Below are 27,559 nucleotides of genomic sequence, written 5' to 3' on the forward strand. Positions count from 1 at the left end.
TTGGGTTGGGCTGAATGACTTTTTAGACCAACCCAATTGTTTGGTTGTAAATTTTTTTAACCCAAATAATCTTATTAAAAAATGAACCCAACCCAACCTAACCCAACCATTAAATATTTGGGTTGGGTTGGTTCGGGTTTGTCAAGTCATTTATTTATTTATAAAAGTAAGTAAAATGTTATTATGTAAAAATTCGATTTAACAATTTTCATATATGAATTAAGATTTACAACTCAATTTCAATTTATACAATATATAATCTTTTTTCAAAGTGAAAAAAAAAACTATTTTTAAGAGTTATTGAAAAATAAATTATCCAAAAAACCGGTAAAATTAGAAAAAACTAAAATAAATATATATATATCTAATTGTACATAAGCAAAAAAAAATTATATTTTAAAATTAATAATAAGTTCGGGTTGATTCAGATTGGTTTGGGCTATTTTAAATGACCCATAAACCAACACAATTCATAAAATTTTCCTTTATTTGAACCCAATCCAAAAAAATTTGTAACTCAATCTAAATCGAACGATTGCGTTTGGTTGATTGATTTTTTCAGATCATCGGGTTTTTTGAACATCCTAACGCCAGGTGACCTATGTCCATCAAGTCGACATGTCGTCCCACAATCTTCAATTACGACTCCGTACGATCTGTAGTTTTATCACCAAACGAGTAGTCGTAAGAAAGACGTCGAATTACAGTCGGAACCAGCCACCGCTTTTCGAGCTCCGACGCATCGCTTCGTAAACATTTCCTCCGCTTCTATCTCGTTCGGCGTCTGTGATCTTCACAACTCCGGTATTGTATGAATTGAGCTGGTGATCATGGATGCGGCCAAGGAAGAGTTTCTCAAGGAATTCGGTCGAGACTACGGCTATTCCGGCGGTCCAAAAACCATCGATGAAATTCGAGCCACTGAATTTAAGCGCCTCGGTGGTAAGATTTCGATTCAGTTTTGAGAAAGTGATCGTAGTGGACCATGGACCTGTTCAGGCTGTCGATATCTTTTAATCTCCGCCATCCTTTTTGCTTTATTTAATAATTAAGAACAAGTATTTCAATTAGCTTGAGTCAAACATTCAAAATTCTTCGTATTATTTTACTTTCTGTTTTCTCCTGCTTTTCTCGTTACTAAACATTCAGAATTCGGTAGGTATGACCTACTTGGACCACGCAGCAACAACTTTGTATTCCGAGTTACAAATGGAGGCGATCTTTAAAGATCTCACTGCTAATATATATGGAAATCCTCGTATCCTTTTAGGTTATTTCATGAAAATTAATTTTGCAATGCTGTGGAATAACTTCTTTGATAATATCTGATGTATTTTCAGTCCAAACCTGGATGAGGGGTTGGAGATGAATTATAAAGATGAGTCCTTACTTCAGTGAGTAAAATTGCATTGCTATTTCAGTGCTATAGCCTGTAGGATACTTCCTTTAAAATTCTAGATGTTGTGCGGAAAATGGCTTTTTAAAAAATGCTTAGCTCTAGCTTTTGTCTGGGAATGCATCAAGTACTCAAACTTTAGACATTCAAGATTTGATCAGTGAATCTGATTCAGACGTAAGATGCTTAGAACACCAGATATTCTATTTATACACTCTAATAGTCTTGATTGTTATTAATTAATGAACTAAAAAGGATGTTTAAATTCAGCGAACAAATATTAGGCTGGTTGAATGTCTTTATGATGACCTACTTTGCACAGGTTAATATTAGGCTGGTTAAACGTCTTCATGGTTTTATACTACAACCTTTTTTCACATTCAAATAAAAGACTTGGTCTTGCAGCGTGCTGCACTTGCATCACATCATAGTTGTGGAACCCATCCTCAGGTTTGCATGCTTGGGAGTTGGGATACTTCAAATCCTAAGCATCTTGTCACCTGCCAAACGTCATGACTTTTCTTTTTGTTTGTTTGTTATTGTTATTGTTTTTTTTTTTTTTTTCCTGAGAGAAATGAAAGGAGGACAGTAATTTCAGCCTCCTTTAGGTTTCTTCTCAGACCCAAACTCCAACAAGAGTCAAACATTTTAAATCTCCTTAACTGTTGATGCTGTCCCATTGGACAGTGAATTAAGGGTAATGGTTAGCTTAAGGGAAGGTTCACCAGGCTCTTCTTTTTGGGTTGGGATTTATTTTTCTTTTGGACTTCTGATGATTAGGCCTTAGAAACTTACGATGCTACATGAATTTGTTACATTTGAATTTTCTTAAGCTACAGTTAGATAGCCAAAGTGATTCTAGCTTTGCCACTTCTGACATTGTAAGGAATGCCCGTCAACAGGTAAGTGTACTTTAATCCATATACTCTTTAGTTCTTGGCCAAAGAACTCTGAATTCTTCTTATTGCAATTATTTCAATTTATTAGGTCTTATAACATTGAATTTCAGAGCCACACACCGCTTTGAAAAAATGATATGGGGGTAAATGTTTGGATTAATTATGGTTTCTATAGTACTTATGACTTATGAGCAATCGAATCTTCGTCATTTCATATTTCTCGTAAGAATGATGTTGTGGAATGCAGGTCCTTGATTATTTCAATGCTTCTCCTAAAGACTACAAATGCATATTTACTTCTGGTGCAACAGCAGCACTAAAATTAGTTGGTGAAGCCTTCCCATGGAGTCATCAGAGCAGCTTCGTGTACACTATAGAGAACCATAACAGTGTTCTTGGAATCAGGGAGTATCCTTCAGAGTGTTTTCTGTTTGTTATTACTTTCATGTGAACAGCTTTGGCCACCTTTATTTGTATGTATTTTGGTTCTTTTCAGGGGATTTGTTTAATGATGCCAAGTTTGAACATCGTGGTGATACAGTTATTAATGGCCCTTTTATTGATTGTTCAATGTACTCTTAGTTAATCAGTTGCATTTTGACATTGAGACTGTATCTATCTTATTTTGATGCTCATAGGCCAAATCTCTGTAAGATAAAAATAATATGTTATCCATATTCTATATGCTTTTGCTTCTTAGAACCTTTATTTTTCTCTTCTGGTTTTCACTCAAGAAGATTCTTATTTTGTAGTTTATAATCCATGTCAAATTTCTTAATTGCTATAAGATATGCTCTTGAACAAGGAGCTCAAGCCTATGCCATAGATATTGAAGATGCAGAACATGATGCATTCACAGGAAATCTTGTATCAGTGCAAGCGACGAAGCACCAAATACTAAGGAGAAATGAAGTCAAGTTTCTGGATAAAGATCATACAGGTTTGTCTTTGGTTGTAGTGGAATAACTCATGCTCCACGCGTGCAAGCTGAGAGTGATGGTTTCTAGTCCATTTATTACTTGTTTGAAAATTTCTGGTCTCAAATGTTGGCTGGTTTCTGGCATTAGTGATTTGGTGCCTATCAAATTTTCCCTTGGTTAATAGTTCATTGAAAACTTATTCTACCTTTTTAAGTTAGGACAATCTATGTTAGGTCCTAAAAAGTTATCCTCTAATAGGATATTTCCCAAACCTTCTGTTATCTGTGATGACTGAAATAGTCTTCTATTTTATCCATTCATTTGCTATAAGCACTTGAACTTTGGGATATGGCTTACCTGATGTGCTGTCACAGTGTTTGCCGACCCTTAAAATTGGAAACTTCATAATATTTTATATGAGCAATCGGTTGTGGATTATTCCTATTGTTTTCAAAGCACATGTACATGTACTTCATCTCACCATCTTAAACTAGGATTTATTCCTATTATTTTCAAAACACATGGAGCGTGTTAAACTTATTCAAATTTTAAAATATATCAATAACTTTATAATCATTCCAAATATGCAATACATGAGGAACCTATCTTGATTTATATAGGACCTCATATATTATAAATTCCAACGTCTGTTCGGGGCAGATTTCAGGTGTTACGATTAACCTTCAGAAGGATTAATATTTTGAGGCTATGGGTTGGCAAGTCATGCCTCCTTGTTAACTTCGCTGCAATAATTGTTGTATGACTTTGGTTCCTTTGTGCTTTCCTTACTCAAATTGGTTTGTTTAACTTCCTGAGACCTGAGTTTCTATCTACAAAGAAAGGACTTGTTTGGTAGAGAATTTGAAAACAAGGGGTTCAATAAAAATAGAGTTGTATTTCTTGTTTTCAGGTATTTGAAAACAGAATCTGGATTTTCTACTAAACAAACCCTTAAGTTCCTGAGTCCTGGACTCATGGCCTGCATGACTGCATCCATAATGCTCTCTTCTGGTTTATTTTGTGCTGTTCAATCAACACACATATTTTTCTCCAGTAAAGAAAATGCATACAAACTGCTTGTTTTCTGTTAAAAAGATAATTGTATTATGCGATTTTAATCTTGATCCATCTTGTTTACATTTAAGTGGTATGGAAAAATCCATGCTCATTATATGTTTTTGTCAGAGAATTTGACTTATGTTATGACTCCGATGCTGATAGCATCAAATTTGAGGAGTTTCCATAACTTTAGCTTTATCTTATTTTTCACCTTGTGCAGGCAGTGCATATAACTTGTTTGCCTTCCCTTCAGAGTGCAATTTCTCTGGTTCGAAATTTAGCCTTGAATTGGTGAAGATTGTTAAAGAAGATTCAATTAGATATTCTAATGGCTCTCCATCTTTTAAGTAATTAATACCCCCATTTTGTCTTAAGTTTCTAACATCTTTGATCCACTTCTCATCATGCTTTGCAAGCCTACACTTTGAATGTATTTGGCACATCCTGAATTTTGGAGTAAATTTGTTCAATCGTGTATTTAATTGAGGTGATATATATAATCAAATACATTCATATTGGATACAGATCCTTTCGTGCGATCAACCCTTTCTCTTGATAAATGCTTATTGTTGATGCTATATGAATTTACATAATTTGAATCCTTCTATCTTTTCTGATTAAGATTATATAGTTTTTAACAGAATTCATTTAATACAAGTTTAACTTTTGTTATTAAAATCTATTTATTTGAATTTGCATCTATTCATTTAATATCCAGTGGACACCGGACTTGGGTCTTTTGGTTGTATTAGTTTTAAGTTGATTTTTCCTTTTCTGTCTCATTGTATTCTTGAGCATTAGTCTCTTTTCATTAAATCATTTTTCTTTTTTTGTCTCATTGTATTCTTGAGTATTAGTATCTTTTCATTAAATCAATGAAAGGTGATGTTTCCTTTTCAAAAAAAAAAAAAAAAAAATCCAGTGGACGTTGGAAGGTTTTGATCGATGCTGCAAAAGGATGTGTCACAGACCCCCCAGATTTATCCAAGTTTCCGGCTGATTTTGTTGTTATCTCTTTCTATAAGGTGTGTTCACAATCTTTTGGAATTTCCTGAAGCCACTACCTTATGTGTTGTGCTTGTTAAAATCTTCTTATTAACTATTCCTTTATACTTTCTGATTTAGCTGTTTGGGTATCCAACTGGACTTGGCGCTCTCATAGTTCATACTGGTAAGGATCTCTCTAAGAAATTTATAATCTATTAAGTCACTTCATCTGCGTGATTGAAGTTTATACACCTGATTAGTGTTCAACGTATTGGTACCACTAATGTTTTAAAATAGAGGTGGCCTCAAGCCTCAAGACTTTTTCTCTTGAATTGGCGAAGAATAAATTTCAAAGCAGCTTGAGGCATTAGCCTCAATTTTGACAAAACAATTATACAAATCATACATACATGTGATTAAATAGATTGCATGTTCTCCTCAAAAGTATATTACATCTGTGAACAACCGACATACCATTGATATCATCTTTTTTTGCTACAATGTAATACTCTCTCTTGTTTTTCCTCCTCATTTCTCCAGAGACCCAAATGAAAAGAAATTAGTTGAGCTTAGATATTTCCTAAGATTAGTTTATTTCTCTTCCCCCCTTTTTACTGAAATGAAGCAGATTCCGGTAAAATATATTAGAGCTATGTGTCATATAATAAAGTTAAATTGTATTTTTGTTGGAAATCTTTTAACTCATAGTCTTCTAATGCCATATTTTTATTATTTGAATATTGCAGATGCTGCCAAGTTATTAAAAAGAACATACTTCAGTGGAGGTTTGTATTTAGCTATGTTAACTGGAGACCTGTTTCTTCTTCCTCGTTCCACATAAAAAAGTTACAAAGAGGGAAATCACCTCTACCAAAACCATAGTTACAAGATAGCCCTTCCCATTGGGTATACTTTAAGAAAATGAAGATTAAGAGCCAGAGAGAGAGCTCCTAGAAAATGAAGATTAAGGTCAGAATCTCCCGCCAATACTCTTTAGCACCTGCAAAATTTTGCCTCTTTTGTACATAATTTACCTTGGCTTTCTTCTTAAACCTTTGTGGCACCAAATTTACCTTGGTTTGGACCTTGATTGGTAATACAAAAGTCTTCTAGAATCTCTCCCGTTGCCTTCACCATATACTGAGTGTGCAGGGGCAGCTTAAGAAGAGATGCTCCACAGTTTCTGCATTTGGAGATTACATCGAGCACACAGTGCATTAGAAGATTTCTAAGCTGGATTTAGCACATTCTCTTGAACCACCCCCCCAATCCAGAAGTAAACAGCTCTCTCTAGTTCCTAAATAACCACCAAGCACATGGTGCATAAAAGAAGATTTCTAAGCTGGATTTAGCACATCTTCTTGAACACCCCCCTCCAGATTCCAGCTCGCACTTCCTCACTTCAGATTCTATCAATAGACTGTCTTCTGCTAACTAGTTAGGTTTCACAATCTGAGAAAAAGGTTAGACCATATGCAGACTACAGGATAACTAATTGAAGTTTCTAACTATATAGGCACTGTTGCTGCTTCAATTGCCGACATTGACTATGTCAAACGGAGAGAGGGCATCGAGGAGCTCTTTGAAGATGGTACAATCCCATTCTTGAGCATAGCCTCTCTGTGCCATGGGTTCAAAGTTCTAAATTCTCTAACTATACCTGCAATATCTCGGTATGCAAAATGCAACTTTTAAGTTGAATGCTTTCTCTGCAAATAAATAATGAAAAATTTTGTTCATCTACCCATATTCTCTGGCTAAAATGATTTAAGATCATATTTTTTATTCTTGAAACTTTTGCAGTTTGCTGCCCTCCTGAAATTGTTTTGAGGATTTTATCTAGTTTGACACGTGCTTTTAAAGTTAGGAATAGGGGTGTTCACGGTTGGATTCAGTTTAGGCAAACCGAAAAATTGGCTTTGGATACATATCAAATTGATTGAACTTCAAATTTTCGGTTTGGTTCAGATATATATAATATATATAAATGATTCGGTTTGGTTTTCAAATCCAAAACCGAACCAAACCAAACAATTTGGTTTCCTTATAATTTTAAACCAAAACCGAACCGACACTCGAGTAAAAATCTAATTTTCAGTTTGTTTTGTCATTCAGTTTGGTTTGGCTGGTTTTAGTGAACACCCATTTAGGATGTAACTGGATTATCAAATTTTGACTTATCTGAAAAGAAATATAATAGTACGTTACAATTTCTTTATTATTCTCAAATTCTTTGCATTTTATCTGTTTGATGTGTAAGCGCATCTGGTTGATATGTCTGTTGTGATATTCTTATGTTGGGCTGTTTTAGATTCTTTTCTTGCTTGCTGCTGCAATTATATCCTTGTATTTCAGATTTTCATTCTATATATCTGTATCTTTCTCAGTTGTGATAAGCATGGTTTGTGTACCACCAAAGCAAGACTGATTTGTAATGACTATTATATTACGTCCTTGTAATTGAGAATTTAACTGATGACAATAGCACTCATCAGTCGTTAATCTCTCTTCCATTTTTTATCATTTCTGCTTATTTTAATCGTTATATTTCAACTTTTTATCAACTGATTATTTTATTAAGCATACTCGACATCATCACCTGAAGGCATACTTCATCACTTGCCACGTACTTGAGGAATATCCTTGTGGCCCTGAGGCATGCAAATGGAACGAGTGTATGCACTCTCTATGGAAGTTGCTCTTCCAAGGTTAGTTCTAGTACAAACTTGTGGTTGGTTCAAATTTTTCCAAAAGTGTCCTATATTGTTAGTTTAAAGGTTGTGTTCAAATAAAGTCTACAAAATGTTTATTGTTGCACAAGAACTAATGTATTAAATTAGCTCTAAACTGTGACTGACATTCTTAACACTTATTTCCACTGGTGTGCTTGGAAATTATAAACTAGTACGAAATTTAACAAGTGGACTATTTCCACTGGTGTGCTTGGAAATTATAAATTAGTACGAAATTTAACAAGTGGACTATTACATGAAACAGAAAAGAAATGAAATGATACTGCAAAGGTTCAAACTCAGGAACTTCTCTGATTTCACGCATTTAATTTTTAAACCTATAAACTTGTATATGCTTAACATGTAGGGATATGAAAAAATCCCAAGATAAAATATACGAAGTCAGTAGATAGGCGTTCAGTTGTGATAAAATATTCCCATTTCAGTATCTTTACTAACTTTCTACACATTCAGTATACGGTAGTCAGTAACTTCTGTATCTCTTATGACAAGTCAGCAATGGCTAGGATGGCAGATTGCTCTAGTGGGCTAAAATACTGGCATGGCATTACATTACTTTCCATATCATTGATTGGCACCCACCTTTTCAGGTGGTTTGTCACTCTATCCTTGATCAGCAGGTCAGATGGTTTACGTCACTCTACTTTAGATCAACAGGTCAGATGGTTTATCCCACTCTACCTTAGATCAACAGGTAAGGGGGCGAGATTCATGCCCCTAGATGAACATCTGTCTCGAGCTCAAGATGGTCCATGATTGAGAACATCATGAAATTGAGGTTGATATCAATGTTCCGGTTTTTTTTTTTTTTTTTTTTTTTTGAGAAATGGAAACAAAATTTTCATTGATATAATGAAAAAAAGACTAATGCTTAAAGTACAAAGAGACATAAAGATCATACAACTCAAAGAACACTATTGGTTAGAAGCCTTTACAACTCAATGTTTCGGTGAATCGGTCTTTTCAGTGCTTTGGAGGATTAAGGTTCCTAGAAAGGCTGTGGTTCTTTTCTTGGCAGGTCCTTCACAGTCATGCTAATATGTTGGATGGGCTCGCTAGAAAGTTGCCCTCGCTTGTTGGGCCTTTTTGTAGTATTCTTTGTCAGAAGGTAGTGGTAGAACTGGATCACATTCTTTGGCACTGTGATTATGCGAGTGGTGTATGGGACCCTTTTCTTCGGACGTTCAACATGTCCAGTGCTCGCCCAGAGACATCGGTGCTATGATCAAGGAATTCCTCCTCAATCTGCCTTTTGGGGAGAAAGGTTGGTTTTTTTGGAGTGCTGGTATTTGTGAGATTTTATGGGTTTTTTTTTTTTTTTTTTTTTAAAAGGAAACGATTCATTATATTAAAATAGATATGAGCTAAAGCCCAAAATACAAGAGGGTTATACAATGAGCAAAGCAAAGACTAAGACTTAAGGATCAGCAGGCACACCTGGGCATCTCAACTAGGTTGACACCCCCTTAGCGTCCTCATCACATCCAAAGAAACGGGATATAAAACTAATAAATAGAGAAGTCAAAAACATGAGACAGAACAACATAACTAGGCCCAAACAATGGCCGAATAAGGGGGAAAACTTAAACTAAACAAGCTGAACTAGATGGGGGAGAGCAAACAACTGGCTAAGCTAAGATCCACCGTTGGGAATGGAGATAATAGCTTTCCAATTGAGGTTGAAATCCATTAAACTGTAGCTATTGAAAAGCTTGGAGAGGATACTCTATGAAGAAGCATGACGACGGGCAGATTCGAGACGATCTTGACACCTAAGAGATTTATGATGGAACACCCTTTGATTCCTTTCAAATCATAAATCTGCCAAGAGAGCTTTGACCGCATTAAACCAAAGTAATCGGCTGTGATTGTGAAGACTTGTTCCAGCTAGAAGTTGCAGCACATTTCCCTTAAAATCATTGCTCATAACCCATGAGATATTGAAGATGGACAGCAGCTTCTCCCAACACCAAGCTGAGTAAGGGCACAAAAAGAAAAGGTGGAGAGGATCTTTGTTAGAGTGAAGGCACAACAGGCAGATTGAAGGGGAGAGGGAATTGGATGGCTGCTCGCTTTGTAAAACTGAGGCTACGTTCAGATGACCATTTAGCATTATCCAGATGAGAATGCTAACTCTTCGAGGATTTTTTGTCTTCCATAGGGCCAAGTAGAGAGACTTATCCAAAGGGGAGGAGAGGGAAAGGTGGATTCTAAGAGAGTTGACCATGAAAAGACCTGAAGCTGAAATGGACCACACCCTTTTATTAAATGTCTCTACGACTCTTCTTGCTGCAATTTTCCCCAGCAGCTCTTGGAAAGCCAACACCGCCTCATCTTTAAATAATTTGCGGAAGGAAATTGACCAAGAGGCCAAACGGCTGTCCCAATGGTCAGCTATCGAGCCATTTGGGAACATGGTGATTCTGAAAAGACATGGAAACAAGGTACTGAAGGGAGTCATTCCTTCCCAAGGGTCTAACCAAAGTGCAATCCGGCTGCCATTTTCGAGCATGAATTTGGCCAAAGATTCAACCTTTAGCCAAGACTTCGAGATACTAACCTAAGGGCTTCTCAAACTTCTACCACCTTTCCCAACTGTATGCCAATTAAAAGAATCTTTGCCATGTATACTTTTGATTACTTTGCCCCAGAAGGAATCATCCTCGTTAAAGTATCTCCACCCCCATTTAGCTAGGAGTGCTAAATTCATTGATTTGAAGCCATTGAGGCCAAGGCATCCATCCGCTAAGGTTTTTTGCACCGAGTCCCACTTCACCAAGTGATTCAGCTTGCTACCGGTCTGCCCTTCCCAAAAGAAGTTCCTTGTTATCCTTTCCATTTTAGAAATAACTTCTTCAGGCATGAGTAAAATGGACAAGTAATGAGTTGGAAGATTTGATAGGATTGACTTGCATAAAGTGGCTCTACCTCCTCTTGAGAGGTTGAATCTTTTCCATTTATCTAGTTTAGCTTGAAATTTATCCAAAACCAGTTGCCAAAAGGAAAGACTTTTCGGATAACCACCTAGAGACAACCCTAGGTAGGAGAAGGGGAGGTGGTCGGCCATACAATTCAGAGAAGTGGCTGTGGATATCAACTCGTTTTCATCCGCATTGATACCATAAAGGGCTGATTTATCCCAATTAACTTTCTGACCTGAACACCATTCAAAAAACTCCACTGTTTGCTTAAGTTTTGCAAGCATGGTGCTGTTATACTTACAAAATAATAAAGTGTCATCCGCGAACTGAAGGATGGAAACATGGATTTTTTCTTTGCCAACCACAAATCCTTCAACAAGGCTGGATTGAATAAGTTTGAACACCAACACACTTAATACTTCACTGACAAGAAGGAAAAGGAAAGGTGAAAGGGGGTCACCTTGTCTTAAGCCTCTTGTGGCAGCCACTCTTCCCCTTGGTCTACCGTTGATGAAGACTGAAAACATTGGATTTTTGACGCACCCCATAATCCATTCTATCCATTTCAGATGGAAATTCTTGTTTCTCAATACTTTTTCTAAGAAATCCCAGTCAACATGGTTGAAAACCTTTTCCATGTCAAGCTTAAGGATCCACCCCTTTTTTTTTTTCACTCGATAATCTTCCACTGCTTGTTGGCAATAAGAATGGGGTCCAAAATTTGCCTTCCTTCTATGAAACACTTTGGGAAGGAGCAATGATACTATGCATCACCAATTTTAGTTTTTTGGCCAGCACCTTTGCAATGACTTTATATATTATGGTAGTTAAACTGACTGGCCTAAAATCATTGACCGCCATTGCTAATTTCTTCTTTTGAATTAAACAGATGAAGTTTTCTTTTATACGAGCGTTGAGCTTACCATTCTTGTAGAATTCCTCAAAGGTGGATTGAAAGCTTGTCTTGATCAGGTTCCAGAATTTCAACAAAAACTCTGGTGTAGCCATCTGGGCTAGGGGCTTTACATTTTCCAAGGCTTTTTATGGCTGAATTTATTTCTGTAATGGAAAACTTGGCTTGTAAAGTCAAATTCTGGTTTAAGTTGATACACGACCATTCTAGGTGGGGAGCTGAACAACAGAGTTTTTAAAGGTGTGGAGAGGGATTATAGGGAGCTTTGGTCCCTTGTTCGTTTTCATGTGTCTCTCTAGGCTTCGATTTTGAGGACCTCTTGTAATTATTTTATAGGCATGATTTTGCATAGTTGAGACCCCTTCCTGTAGGGGATCCCCTTTTCTTTTGGGCTGGTTTTTTATATGCCCTTGTATTCTTTCATATTTTCTCAACAAAAGCCGTTTGTTCTTATTAAAAAAAAAAAAAATCAATGGTCCGGTTTTCTTAAAGCTTTAACTACATTGGTTACCTTTCTTGGCATGTGCAAAAAAAAAAAAAAAAAAAAAAACCAACTCAACCAGAAACTTTCATCACGTTTGTTGTCTAGAAGGAATGGTAAGGTTGCCCTACCGTTTGGCTTTGTCCACCACGGCCATCATTTACCTTTTCCATGCATTCCAAATGTGGAAGGCTTTGGGACCAGGTGCTATTACACTAACACGACAACCATGATTAGACTCAAATTTGGAGTGGTTTGTGAAACTAGAATAGCTTCTGGTTGTGCATAAGAGTCACATATGACTCGGCATGGATGTACTATCAAATACATGGTTCTAGTTTTTGAAGCCTCACAAGAATTCTTGGATATCATCTAGAAGCAGTTCCTTCTTTCCACTTGAGGACGAGGTGTTGCTATGTGCTGACCTTGATGGTAATGTTAGGCACCCGAATTGTCTGAGAAGCCTCAGAAATAGAAAGTCAAATAGTCAGGTTAGGTGAAGGAAATATGTTAATTAAATCAGGAAAGTAGGAAATCGGAGATGTGGATGAGCATTGATAAGAGGAGGCGAGAATAATTGGGATTCCCAAGTTCTAGGCTTTCAACTTGTAATAGGAAAAGATGACTGGATACCTGTTACTCTATTGGCATGATATGAATGGTCTGGATACAAAAGGGTACACCAAGTCCCTATTAGCATGGTATAAATAGGCTGGAAAGAGAAGGACACACATACAAGTTAAGGGACTATTTGATAGGCAATTTGAAAACAAAAATCTAAAAACAAGGTTTTCACAACATAATTGTATTTCATGTTTTAGCTATGCGTTTGGTAGCAAATTCAGAAATTCGATTCCAATTTAAATAGTTCAAAATGTGTTTGCTAATATATTTGTAAATCATAAAGCTAGTTGTAGTTACATCCACTTACGTTAAATATAAACTATTATTAATTAATTTATGAATATGTTTTATTTTAAAAAAAAAATATAATTATTATTTTGTAATATCATGTAATTTATTACACATTATATAATACATATTTTAAATGCCTACCCAACACACTTCTATTAACATTGTTAATAAATTTATTTATACACTATTTGAATCACATTATATGAAAACAGTTTCAAAAACATAATTTGCCTACTCAACATATATCCGCTGAACTTAGTGAATATAAAAACATAAAACAGAATTCAGGTTGCCAATCAAACATGCCTTAAGTTTCCCTTTTTTGGTGTAGTATCAACAGAGAGTATCATCTATCAATTTGTGTCTAAGACCTATTGATGAGATGGGAGTAATTTAAGGGGTATACTTGGTACTGATTCTCACCAAGGCCTCATTTCTAATATGGAAAAAATTTGAAACATCTCTTTAGTTGTCCATTAACAATGTTATGTGAAATCATAAGTATGAGGTCCCATGTCTGAAGCATTGATATGAAAATCAAGTGTGTATTTAAACAAATAAATGTCGTCCATTTTTAAGGGTTCAGAACCCTGAAATGGAACTTAATCACGATTCTCTTATTCTAATTACTTTCAAGCTCTTCATGTGATTATTTGGTTCGGTTGTTAAAACAAGGTCATGCCCAAGGAGTGATTTAGCGTGGTACATGGACGTGATGTGTTGATGAATTTATGTTTCTTGCACTTTCAAATTATATCTTCAACTCTTGGTTTCAGTGAAAGTAGCTTATTATGTATTTCATTTTTCCTTTCTAGACACTATGTAACAAAATGGGTCCTGTGGTCTCATTCAACTTGAGACAACCAGATGGATCTTGGGTTGGACATCGAGAAGTGGAAAAACTGGCCTCTTTGTGTGGGATTCAGTTGAGGGTAAATTTTTTGCTTTTACTGTAGTTTTATATTTTTAATTTCTATTTTAAATTTTCTATTTTAAATGATCTCTAATCGACTCTTTGTTGATTATTCTCATTTGATTTCATTCTTCTTGATTTCCTTATGTGGTAAATATGTAGGTTGATATGTTAAGGGGCATTTAGGGCATTGAGGTGGTTGTTATAGTCTATGTAGTGTTTTAAAAAGTTCTCCTAGGCATGCGCCTAGGTTCAAGACACAGGTCTGACACCTAGGCTCAAGATGCAGGTCTGGCGCCCCGCCTTTGAAAAAGAAGTTCACAAAATAAGGCTTGCGTTTTTTGTGAAGCCTCAATGCTTGAAGTCCTGGCCTTGGGACTTTTTCATAATTTTTTTTTTTTTATCGTGAGTGTCTAGGCTAATTTACGTGCACCTCGATTAATCTCATGGGACAGCCCGTCTGACCCTATAACATTTGGGTGTCAAGGAAACTCGTAGGAAATTAATTCTTAGGTAGGTGACCATCATGAATTGAACCCTTGACCTACTCTTTCATTTTTTTTAAAAAAATTGTAATAATTGAGGTGGTTGTTCTTTATTTAACTAAAAGAAATCAAATTTACTAAGCCTAAATGCAAAATTTCTTGTATTTAAGGGTCTTTTTGTTTTTTCATATTTCCACTTCAACTATGATTTCTCTTGGTAGTGTAGTACACTAGCACTTTTATATATAGTGCACCTTTTTGCGCCTTGCGCTTAAACCCCAAAAGACTATTGTGTTTTATTGCACTTGAGCTTTAAAATACACTGAGTTTATGGTTATAATAGTCTGTGTTTGGGGTGCAAACTATTTTAATTTGTGTTACCATAGGTTGTGTTTTGGGTGTCTAGTTATAATAGTTGGAAATACCAACTACTCTAACTATTCTAACTAAAGCCCAAACATGGATTGGACTATAATAGCCCACACCATCGACTTGAAGTTTGTGGCCCAACCAGCTCCTTATTATTTATCATATACAAGCTGATGGGACTATCGCTAGCAATTTTCACTTTGTACTTGGCGGAAATTGATTATTCCAAAATTTTTGTGATAAGAAAATTTTACTGATTTGTTTTGGTTGCTACTAACCATCTCTTCATTTTATTTTCTGTGTAGACAGGATGTTTTTGTAATCCTGGTGCATGTGCAAAACATCTTGGTCTATCTCATTCGGATCTTTCTAGAAATATCGAGGTAAATACTTTTGTTCCTACCTCTTTATATGTGGGTCATAAATGAATTTCCAAATTTCAGTTTCCCCTTCGAATCCAATTTCTCGTGTCCTCATTAATTGTCTACTTGGTCCAGGCAGGCCATATCTGCTGGGATGATTATGATATCATTAATGGAAAACCAACTGGTGCTGTGAGAGTATCCTTGGGATACATGTCAACTTATGAAGATGTCAAGGTAAATCATTTTTTTTCAGTTTTATTGATTCTTTGGCTAAATTATTACTTTGTGTCAAAAATACCCCTGAACATTCAAAAGTTTCAAAAATACCCTTAAACTTTAAAAAAAAGTTAAAAAATACCCTCACCGTTAGTATATGAACAAAAATTGTTAATACTTGGTTGCAAAAATAACGCTAAGATTTCGAAAAAAAAAAAATTCTCGTATTGTTAATATGGTGATCAATTTGTTCATAGTTTTCTTCAATTCGAAAAAACCAATTCTAAACCAATTATATAGATATCCTCATTTTTTGTTCATATGGACACCCATCCTTCTCCTATTTTTTTAACTCTTACACCCATTTTCTCAATTACCAATATAAAATAAAAAAAATTTAGGTTAAAACATAAAATCTCACAAAATTCCACAATCAAAATCTACCAAAACGATAAATAGTCGAATAAAATAAAATGTATTTGGCTATTAAGACACACTCAACTATTAACGTACAACTTCTAAAATTTTTTGGTGTTTCAATTATTCTCTTTCTAACTGAAGTATATAGTTTTATTTATTTATTTATTTTGAGATAAACAAATGTCAAACATTTAACAAAAAGAAGAGTGGAGAGTATTGAAGAAGATAGGGGAGAAAAGAGGAAAAATAGGGAAAGATGGTATTAGGGGTTCCTTTTCATATAACAATAAATACTTTTTTTGAAAAACTTTTTTGAAGTTTAATGGTATTTCTGAAAATTTTGAAATTTTAGGGGGTATTTTTGACACAGAATACTAACAGTTTCCATCAAAACTAATGGTAAGGGTATTTTTGAACTCATTTTGGAAGCTTAAGGGCATTTTTGAAACTTTCGAAAGTTCAAGGGTATTTTTGACACAAATTACAAAGTCTAAGGGTATTTTTTATAATTTAGCCTAATTCTTTTGGCCATGTGGCATATTTAAAATAATATTATGGTCACTTGAGTGATTTTTTTGCCTCAAGGAACCCTTAATATTTATTAGCTTGAAAGGACACATAATTTGGATGTTCTCTCTCTCTATCTAAAAACAATTTTGACAACATTTGGATGTTCTCATACAAAGCTCTGTCTAATAGCAGAAGTTCATTGATTTTGTGGCAACCTCCTTTGTCTCGACTAGAACTAATGCTAGACATGGATTACAATTTTGTGGAAGGTCCATCCATTTCACAGACATAGGTTACTTTTCAATCACTCTCAGCTTTAAGCTTATTAAATTCAATTTAAATGATCCTTTTTTTGGTTGTTCGCGTATCTATATATTTGTCCATATTACCATTTTCCTGAATTAATTTATAATACAAGTATTTTAGCGAAGTTAATCATTTGAACTTATAAATAATAAAAAAGATTAATTTTCTATATTATTTGACATGCATGTAATATACTTCTAAATGTACTTACGGATATATTAATGCCTTATATGCATCTTTCCCCTTTTGGTGCATTATGTGTGGAAATCATTCCGAGTCCCCAGCCCATCTATTTATGCATAGTCATTTTAATTCCCATTTTTGGTAGTTTTTTTTTTAGACTTTTGGTTGGTTTTTGCCGTCCAATTAACATCATTGATCTGCTTGGTTCTATCTTGGTGGGTCCCCCTTTTGGTGGTACTAAGAAGACTCTGTGGTTGGCTCTTACTCGAGCCTTTTTTTGGCATCTGTAGGAGGAACACAACTGTCTTCTTTTCACGGATTCGTTCTCCTCTTTTGATCTTTTTATGGATTTGGTTCTTTCTACCACTAGGGTGTAATCAAAGCACATTTTTAGTTTATCCTTCTTAATCTCAAATGGAGAGCTTTTTTGTAATCACCAATAGGTGCTGGGGCTTTCACTCCCTTATTTCATCAATCAATGAAATTGTTTCTTCTTCTTCCAACAAAATAAAAAAAAAAAAAATCTTCTTCCTACAAAAAAAAAAGAAGAGAGAGAGAGAGAGAGAGAGAGAGGTACTTGTTAATATTTAACATATTTTTATTTATAAAGTAATAAAAACTGGGGAATTCCCTCTATGGGAAACTTGATCTCTATTAGACTAAATCCCTACAAGTTGGAGATGGAAATCACATCCCGCACCTGGCGTCAAACCCTCATAAAGTGTAATCCTTCTTCAAGTCTTACCATCGATATCTTACAATGTTCATCCATGCTAAATTTTGCTCTTGACCCTGTCGAGTATTCGGGGAATTCCTCTATGGGAAACTTGATCTCTATTAGACTAAATCACTACAAAGTTGGAGATGGAGATCACATCCCGCACCTGGCGTCAAACCCTCATAAAGTGTAATCCTTCTTCAAGTCTTACCATCGATATCTTACGATGTTCATTCATGCTAAATTTTGCTCATTCATGCTAAATTTTGCTCTTGACCCTGTCGAGTATTCTTTCTTTTTTCACTGTCAAGATGTAGCTTGCAGAAGTATTCTTCAGTTTACTTAAATCTATCTGTATTGCTGAATGGTTCGAGTATGATGATACTAAAGTATGGAGATCCAGGATGCCTTGATTTTGTATTTACTTGTGATACTGTTGGTGATTACCTCCTCATTTGTTAATTTATCCCAGGTTTTGAGAGTAAATATTCAGCTCCTGGTTTTGACCTCAAGTCTATTACTGTCTATCCAATCAAATCGTGTGCAGGATTCAGCATGGATAGATGGCCGTTAGGCAGTCGAGGTATCCATTTACTTGTATATATTGTTGTGCATTTTGATGAGTATGGTTACCATTAACACCAATAATTTCTTCACAAGATCTTTGATTGTGGCTTGATACATCTCTTGGAGAACTTGGGAATGATTAGGGGCTAGGAGCAATACATTTACACAATAACTATCTGAAATTTCAGGAAAAGCCATAGATCAACATGATGTCTGAAATAACAATTTATGTATTATCAATGGAGGGAGTAATAGAGCGAGGGAAACTAAATCAATCTGACAATTTTTTTGCCGATACTGGTTTCTCCTACACCCCCAAAAAAACTGGTTCCAGAAATAGTAGAGCATTAGTTTGTGTAAGGGATCTGTGAATTTCATACATGTAGTGTCTGGTGAATTAATTCTCTTTCTTCTTTATTTTGTATTCTATTATTACATTGATGTAGCTTCAATAATATTCTAAAGGCATACCGATGGTCATGATTTTCATTATGGTTCTGACAGTTATGTTGATTTTTTCCTAATTTAGCAGTTTATTATTATTATTGTTATTATTATTTTATTGAATCCCGGCTTCGATTTGACCAGGGCTTCTTCATGATCGGGAGTGGCTACTTCAAAGTTTGACGGGTGAAACTCTTACACAGAAGAAGGTATTCTTTTTCATCATCTTCCTTCTTTTACATATTTTCTCTCAACATGTAAGAACACATCACCATCACAAGAAAGTCGATAACTGAAAGTGCAAAAATTAGCATTTGTTGCTCAATACTTCGGAAATCTCAGCCAAATCCCAGCTTTACGTTCTGCTCAAATTTTAGTGTTTCAAGCCTTTATGATGGTTTTTGATTCAACTGTTCTCCAACAGCATATGGTTAATTACATTTTGTGCTGCAGACATTTTTGGCTCCTTCCAAATTGCCTAAAAGAGTAACACTTTTGAACTTATCCAAATAGCCTTTGCTTTACCCTTGAACATGGGGAATGCCTAATTTCAATGAACTAAGTAGTATAGTCTCTCAGAATGACCCCAAGCAAATAGACAAGTCATGAAAAACTGGTTAGTCACCTCACGAGAATGACCCAAGCAAATGAGAGAAACTAACTAGTTTCTTACAAATGACATAGAAGGATTGAACATATTTTGTGGCTACAAGTGCTTCGAGGGAATTTGGGGATATCTCTTTTGGAGTTGTCCCTTAGTATTGAATTGATTTTTCAATGGTCACTGAGTAGTCTTGGACAAACTAAGACATGAACAAGATACCTTAGGTAGAAAAGCTTGGTCAGATCAATTGGTTCCTTTCCTCGAGTTATTGATTGATTGTTACTAACTTAATTTAACCATTATGTGATGAATCGTTGAAACAGACTTGTTGTGGGTCTAAATTCGTGGAATTATCCTAAAAGTTGGACTCTTAGTGTCCTTGGAGACCTAAGTCCATGCCCATTCTACATGGGTTGGCCTCCACTGGAAGCTTCATGCGGATAACGGAACCATCATATGGATAGATTTAGAAATACCGTATAACTTCCTATAATGAGTTAATAGTTATAAGGAGTAACATTACTAAAGAATGGGACGACGGGACCCTTGCCTACACCTATTTTGTGGCCTAGAGGAACAAGGTGGGGAATGTTACTCCAGCACCTCATTCCTCTGGGCCACAAAATAGGTGTAGGCAATTTCAATCTTGATTCTGAGACAATTCTGCATCTTCCTGAGGATCTTCCAGCACCTCATTACCTCCTGAAATTTCAATCTTCTCTGAGCTCATCTCATCATTTTCTATGTTCTCAGACTTCTCTTCAAGAATCTCCTCTGAAACAACAAGATCTTGAACCTGAGTTGGTTCCGATGCTTGGACACGTTCCGATAGAATACCAGAGGTTTCCTGAGTTTCCTTTCTGAGATTCTTCCTATAGTATGTCATCCAGGGCACTTGTCTAGTAGGAAGGACAGACACTGGAATAGCAGGAGCAGAATTAGGCTTGAGACTAGGTAGACTGGGTTCATGAATATTAGGACTAGGCTCAAGATTAAAACTAATAGGTACAGAGTATGTGGAATTATTAGTCTCTTCACTTCTGGTCTCCCTCTGAAGACGACTAATGGGAAAGAACAGTTTATCTTCAAGGAATGTGACATTCATAGGGACAAAGTATTTTCTGGAAGATGGGTGAAAGCATTCATAGCCTCGCTGATGAAGGGGATACTCGACAAACACATACTTTTGAGCTTGTGGGGCAAACTTAGTCCGGTGTGGACCATGAGTGTGAACAAAGGCTGTTCACCCAAACACACGAAGAGGAACCTCAGGAATAAGACGGGTAGACTGGCAGGACTCTTTGAAGCACTTAAGGGGTGTTTGAAACTTTAGAACCTGGGAAGGCATCCAATTAATGAGATGAGCTACGGTAAGGACCGCATTTCCCCACGGGTATGAAGGGAGAGACGCTGGAATCATCAAGGAACAAGCAACTTCAATGAGATGGCGATTTTTTCGTTCAGCCACCCCGTTTTGTTGTGGAGTATACGCACAAGAGTTTTTGATGGACGCTCCCTTTTACGCTAGGAATTCTTGGAGGGTGTGATTGACAAACTCACGACCATTGTCACTTCGAAGAATGTCAATCTTTGTGTTGAACTGTGTTAAGATAGTGGTATAAAATTGTTTAAAGGTAGACAGAACCTCGGACTTATCAGCAAGGAGATATACCCATGTAAGTCGGGTATGATCATCGATGAATGTTACAAACCACCATTTACCAGACAAGGTAGAGATGTTTGAAAGACCCCAAACATCACTGTGGATCAAGTGGAAAAGCTGGGTAGGTTTATAGGTCTGAGGAACAAAAGGCACACAAGGTTGTTTAACATGTATACAAACATCACAAGATAACGAAGAAATATTCACATTATGGAATAAGTGGAGAAATAGATATCTCATATATTGAAAACTTGGATGTCCAAGACGAAAATGCCACAATAAATAATCTTTTTCAGACATAGTAAATGAAGATAAAAGGCTAGTCCTAAACAAGTTCTTGGAAGAAGCATCTTTAGAAAGGAAATAGAGGCCCCTGTCATATCGGGCAGTGCCAATCGTCTTTCCCGAGCTTAAGTCCTGAAACAAAGCAGCATGTGGTGAGAAGACAACTCTACAGTTCAAATCTTTTGTTATTTTATATTGATAACAAGTTGTAAGAAATTTTTGGCACATGTAGGACATTTTGTAGAATTAATCCCTGAAATGGTGATAGTTTGCCTTTTCCAGCAACAGGAGTGAAGGACCCATCCGCAATTCGAAAGGTAGTCGATAAGGTTGCGGCAAGGTTGTCGGTGTTCTTTACTTCACTTTTGGTAAGGCTCATCGGTCTTCTTAGGAAGACCTCGCCCTTTCTGGCGTTCTTTCCGGAGTATGTGTTCGTGTTCCACAGGTCGGCTTTCATATTAAAGCATAAAGTTACTTTGTAAAAGTGAAACAAAAGCAAAGGCCAAAAAAGATGCTTAAAACGCATTTACATCCTCTCAGAATATGTAGATACTCGACAGTAATCATGATCGAAATATAGCCTGCAGTTGATGCCGTCTTGTTTCAGTTACGAGTCTCATTTCCAACACTTGGATAGTACGAGAGAAATCGATCAGATGAGCCAGTCAAGTGATCGGTCGCTCTTGAATCTAGAATCCATAACTCATTCCCTTCAACAAGGAAACTAAAATATTGAGGGTTACCTGATTGAGCAACTGTTCCGATCCCTATGATACCTGAATCACTTGGGTTGGTCACCGGAGGTTGTGTGGCCCCCTCAATCGATTCACTCACTAGAGCACGACCAGATTTTGACTTGTCATTTGGAGGGCGACGTTTACCATTTGGAGGTCGACCATGCAGTTTCCAGCACTGATCCTTCATGTGCCACTGTTTTTTGCAATGCTCACATACTGGGGGTGTTTTGTTATTCTACTTGTCACTATCAGATCCAACAAATTTCACCCCAAAGGCAGCTGACTCTACAGTGGTAACACCAGGCCCATTCATTGCACTTGATCTATCCTCTTCCAATATAACCTTTGAACAGACCTCCATGAGGGACGGTATCGGTTTCTGCCCTAGTATTCGACTCTGAACCGTATCAAATTTAGGGTACAACCCCGCACGAAAATCATACACGCTTAACTTCTTCTATCTTCGAGTATTGAATTCTGTCATGCGAGCAGTTCCAGGTGATCTCCCGACATAGATCCATTTCTTGCTATAACAAAGACATCTTGTTGAAGTGTGACGTTACATCCATGCTCCCTTGTTTGCATTCATTAACCTGTTTACGTAGAGTATACAGGCGGGATGCGTTCTGATGTCTCGAATATAACCGTCGGACTGCATCCCAAATATCTCGTGCGGTAGCTGAATAGAGTAAAGGTTTCCCAATTTGTGGTTCCATGCTACTGATCAACATCGAGCGGAGCAATGAATCCTCTCCCTTCCAGACACGCTCTTGAGGATCCCTAGGACTTGGTCGTGGTATCTCTCCAGTCAAGTACCCAAACTTATGGCGTCCCTCAAGAACCATTTTAATTGTTTTGGACCAAGAGAAGTAATTCTGTCCATTCAGCTTCTCTCCCGTGATCATTCTTGCAGAGTTTCCTAGTCCCAGATAAAAGATTAGTAGTAGGAAGAGTAAGAAACATTGTTACTGGATTTTCTGAATAGATCAGGGAAGAATCATGGCCATTCAATTTGGTTCTGAGAGCAACCATCTGTTGTTGGAGACTGGCCAATTGTTGTTGGAGTTCCCATGGGATTCAGATCTGGGATGTTTCTGTCCATAGGTAATGGAATTTTCTTTAATGGAATCGCCCATTCGAAACTGAGGTTGAACAGTGTACACATGAGGGAGAGGCTGTCCACCATGGTACTGTGAGGTGGAATTCCGGTAGTAGCCTCCACCTCACAGTACCATGGTGGCAAAATAGGGCGGCCCGTGATTGGCATTGCTCCCAGATGGCTGCGAAGGTGGGTAACGGACGGAGGGCTTGGCGATCGGCTGTGTGGTTGAAGCAAACGCGCCAATCTGACCCGACCCGGCAGCTAGAGCGAACCCATGGCCGTCTGGAGTGAACCCGATCGTGTGCGAAGTCGAAGCACCCCCATCGGCGATGTTCGGTTGGAATGGACTGGTACGCTGGAGCTGGGGGACGTTTGGCGCGCCGGCTGGAGCGAACCCACTAGAGCCTTGTGTCGATCGCAATCCAAGTCGAGGCTGCGGTCCGAGATGCGCGCCGACTGGGTTGGTGATGCTCGGCGATTAAAGCTGTCCAAGATGTGCGCCGATTGGGGGGTTGGTGATACTCGACGATTGAAGCTGTCTGAGATGCGCGCCGACTGGGTTGTTGAAGTCTGGCAGTGGGGCTTCAAATGGTTCGGGTTGTGCTGGGTTTAAGATGGTTCGGAGATATCGATCAATGGCTACTTAAATCACAGCCACATTAGTCGTGTCTGCCAATGTTCCCTCACCTATCAAGTTTGATGACTGAATTTCTTCTATCGGGGCTAGGGTTTCATCACCTTGCTCTGATACCATATTGAAAGATAGAAAGAAAGAGACAAGACAAGGTTTACGTGGAAAACTCTAATCCAGGGAGAAAAAACCACGATAGAAAAGTTTTATTGTTTAATGTCATACTTACCAGAGACCCCAACCTCAGAATGAGGGGAAACCCTAATTTAGTAAATATAGAGTAAACTACAAATATGTCCTTAGGGCTAATACAACATATTTCAATAGAATGTTGTTTAGAACCAAACTCATCTAATTTGTAATCGCTCGATATTTTGAAGAAAAAATGTATAAGAAAAATGAATGTACCTTGAAGAAACATGAAAATCTCAAGAGAGAAAATCAAGTGCGAAATCAATAACTCAGGTAAGATATGGAGTTATGAACGCCATCCATCTCTTTATAAAGAAACTTGCAAACAAATCGAGACAAACATCTATGACCAAAAGGTACAAAAAACTCATAATCTAAAGAATAAATAGTATACTCACAAAGTTCTGATCAAGAGTTGGGGGCACAGCTGTTATGGGTAAAAAAGTAAGTGCTTATTTGGCTAAGTGCTTAAGCCCAAGGAAGTGATCCAAGGGCTCTTTTCGAGAGATAGGTGCTTATTCTACTAAATGTCTTACGATAAACTCTAATATATGCATACCAGGGGATCCACCCACAGGGATGGCCATGAGGCCAAAAAAGCCATGGACGATGACCAGTAGGCTTTTGAGGCTGGGGTCTTGGGGCTTTATGAAAGGCCAACCCCAATAGTCCAAATTCTAGAATTTAAGCAACCCATAACCCAATTTATATTTTGATATGGTCATAGGGATTACTTTGAAGTGTGATCAAGAATGGTTTTATTTAACATGCTAGTTCCAGAGAACCCGTGTCCTTGTTACTTTTGCTTGAGTCTCTCATCACGTCCTTAAGGTTTCGTGCTATCTGCTTTTAACTTTTTTTTTGAGAAATTATAATATGGCTTAGATCATAGACCTTCATTCTCGAGTTTTAATTAATCTGAACTTGGTTTTTTAGGTTCCTGAAATGTCACTTGTACGTACTTATATTGACCTCAGTCAGGGAATATTGTATCTTTACTCCCCACGTTGCAAAGAGAGACTGCAGATCACTTTGAATTCAAATCCATGCAATGACAAGAGAGAAGAAATAAGTTTAAATGGTCAGATGTGAGTAATACGATATATTAGAATTACAAATTGCATGGCCTAACGTGTTTAGCGCTTTTTTTTTGTGATTTTTTTCTCTGACAGACTGTTTGAAGAATTTTGAAGATTTTTCTTTTCTTTTCTTTTCTTTATTTTTTTTTTGGGAAACTTTTAAGGTTGGAACTAATTGTCATTCCATCGTTTAGATATCAAGTCCAGGGTTACGACAAGAGAGTTGATACTTGGTTTAGTGCAGCTATTGGTCGGCCATGTACTTTGTTGCGCCATATAAGTTCCAGTCATTTTGTCAGCTTGTGTGAGAGAGATGATGTTGGTACTTGTAGAGAATCACGAAATTGCTTGAATTTTCCCAATGAAGCACAGTTCTTGCTGATATCTGAGGAGAGTGTATCAGACCTCAACAACAGATTGAATTCAAGTAGGTTATACGTTATTCACGATTTTATTCTTGCAATTCCATCAACAAACTTTTCTAGTGGCATCTGAGTTAAATACTGTTTGATGAATTTTAATCAGTTCACTGTGATTCAGATGTGGAACTAGCTTCATTGAATTTCAAATCAGGTGATCTTAAGTTGCATGGTTTTTAGCAGATGTCGGAAAGGACATTCGTAGAACATCACTTCAAGTTGATCCTATGAGGTTCCGGCCAAATCTTGTCATATCTGGAGGCAGACCTTATGCTGAAGATGAGTGGAGAAATATTAAAATTGGCAACAAGTACTTCAGAGTAAGTTATCTTTACAATCAATGGCAATGACAGTGATATTTTGCTGAATGTTTGTTGTACTGAAACTAGAATACTAATTACTATGATAAATTTAATGTAACCGTGCGCTTGTTGCAAATCTTTCTAGAGGTCTGATTTATGTTTAATTTTAGATTGGAAAAAAAGAAAGAAAGAAAGAAACTAAAAAAAAAAAAGAAAAAAAAAGGATTAAGCAGATGGGTTACGATAAATTTAATTTTATGTCACTCCCTTGTCACGAGCTCAAAAATTTAAATGGCCTGAAAAGTTGTTGTCAACATTAGTTAGAGTGTAAACCATCATGAGTTTGCCTAGTGGTAAATGAAGGGCATGCATTTGATAAAGGGTTGAGAGGTAATGCATTTAATCTGGGTGACCACCTACTTAAGACTTAATATCCTACGAGTTTCCTTGACACCCAAATATTGTTGGATCAGACGGGTTTTCACATGAGATTAGTTGAGGGTGCATAAGTTGACTCGTGCACTAATGGATATAAAAACACATTAATTTGAGAGCAAATAACTCTATAATAATCATGTGAAATCATGACCTCTTACTCTACTACAATTATTACTAGATTCAAAAGCCTTTCGATTTGTTTGGATTGATTAGAGAAAAAGATATTTTTCAAAAAAGTTATTTTTATTTAAACTTCATTGATAAAAATCGTTTAAAATATTTCAAAAACTATTTTGAGAGATTGTTAAATGTTTCATTTTTTTAAACTTATTTTTAAAATTATACACTTGAAAAGTTAAACTAAACACAGTCTAAGTTGATGGATTATAGTAAAGTTAACTATATATCATTACTTTGCCAGGTTTATATGATCATTCATTAAATATGAATGTGCTGTTGTATCACTCTGTTTATAACGTATCCGTTGTTTACATTTCCAGTCATTAGGTGGATGTAACCGTTGCCAGATGATCAATTTTGTTATTGATGCTGAAGAAGTCCGGAAGACAAACGAACCTTTAGCTACTTTAGCAACATACCGGAGGGTGAAGGTTAGGTTATTTTTTTCTTAAAAAAGAAATTAAATTAAAATTATATATAAATATATATATATATATATATATATATATATATATATATATATATAATATATATATTATATATAATATTGTTAAATTAATAAACCTAACATTGGGTTAACGACCTATTCCATTGAAGCAGGGGAAAATTTTGTTTGGGGTGCTGCTGAGATATGAATGTGAGGCTGAAGAAGGGAAGACCGGTGACGTATGGCTTCAGTTGGAGAAAGTATAATCGCAGATTCCGAATAGCTTCGAGGTGCACGGCGAATACATACAGACTCAGTAAAGTATTAAAGTAGGCAAAACGTCTTCTTTCTTTATGCCCGTCAAGATTAGTTTAAAGATGAACTAGTTAATTCAGGTGTAAAGAAATAATGATAGACTAAAAATAAAATGTATTATTTGAGATAGGGAACCGACAGATTTTACATTCAAAAGGACGGCCGATTTGATGGTCATAAAAGATGGACATTGTTCTCACACACACAGATATTCAAATGGAAAAGGAATCGGGAAGAAAGCTCATCTTTGATTTCTTTCGGAGGAAATGGCATGCTCGTCTTCCATCACGAATTCTGACTCTGAAGTTCAATAATATGGATTGACTATGGAAACCCTTTTTTTATTGATTGATGTATTTTATCACTATCTTGTATTTTATGTTTATTTAAACATTTGAATTTTGAAGTCACAAAAGCATACAAAAATGTTTAATGGATTATTTAA

The 27,559-nt window shown here is 36.5% G+C and overlaps 1 protein-coding gene across 9 annotated transcripts; it reads left to right on the top strand.

The window, feature by feature from the left end:
- The first annotated feature begins 645 nt into the window (after window positions 1-645).
- On the top strand, window positions 646-27,559 carry LOC120088439 (molybdenum cofactor sulfurase). 9 transcript variants are annotated; one of them, XR_005484923.1, is made up of 23 exons: window positions 651-942; window positions 1,160-1,258; window positions 2,240-2,298; window positions 2,543-2,703; window positions 3,084-3,235; window positions 4,495-4,621; window positions 5,197-5,299; window positions 5,400-5,445; window positions 6,008-6,046; window positions 6,778-6,934; window positions 7,867-7,969; window positions 14,060-14,176; window positions 15,317-15,394; window positions 15,509-15,610; window positions 16,715-16,814; window positions 18,202-18,312; window positions 18,885-18,949; window positions 24,891-25,042; window positions 25,228-25,460; window positions 25,633-25,772; window positions 26,693-26,803; window positions 26,973-27,128; window positions 27,245-27,559. XR_005484923.1 is itself a non-coding variant. In XM_039045735.1 (22 exons), the coding sequence occupies exons 2-22, from the start codon at window positions 1,247-1,249 to the stop codon at window positions 27,063-27,065; spliced, it is 2,265 nt and encodes a 754-aa protein (XP_038901663.1). In that variant the 5' UTR covers window positions 651-942; window positions 1,160-1,246; the 3' UTR covers window positions 27,066-27,559. The 9 variants fall into 9 exon arrangements, 8 of the variants coding, with proteins under 8 accessions (XP_038901666.1, XP_038901667.1, XP_038901663.1 ...); XM_039045735.1 differs by having other exon boundaries at window positions 2,236-2,298; window positions 26,973-27,559; XM_039045731.1 differs by having other exon boundaries at window positions 26,973-27,559.

This window comes from Benincasa hispida, chromosome 10 (assembly GCF_009727055.1).
Source record: "Benincasa hispida cultivar B227 chromosome 10, ASM972705v1, whole genome shotgun sequence".
Classification (NCBI taxonomy): domain Eukaryota; kingdom Viridiplantae; phylum Streptophyta; class Magnoliopsida; order Cucurbitales; family Cucurbitaceae; genus Benincasa; species Benincasa hispida.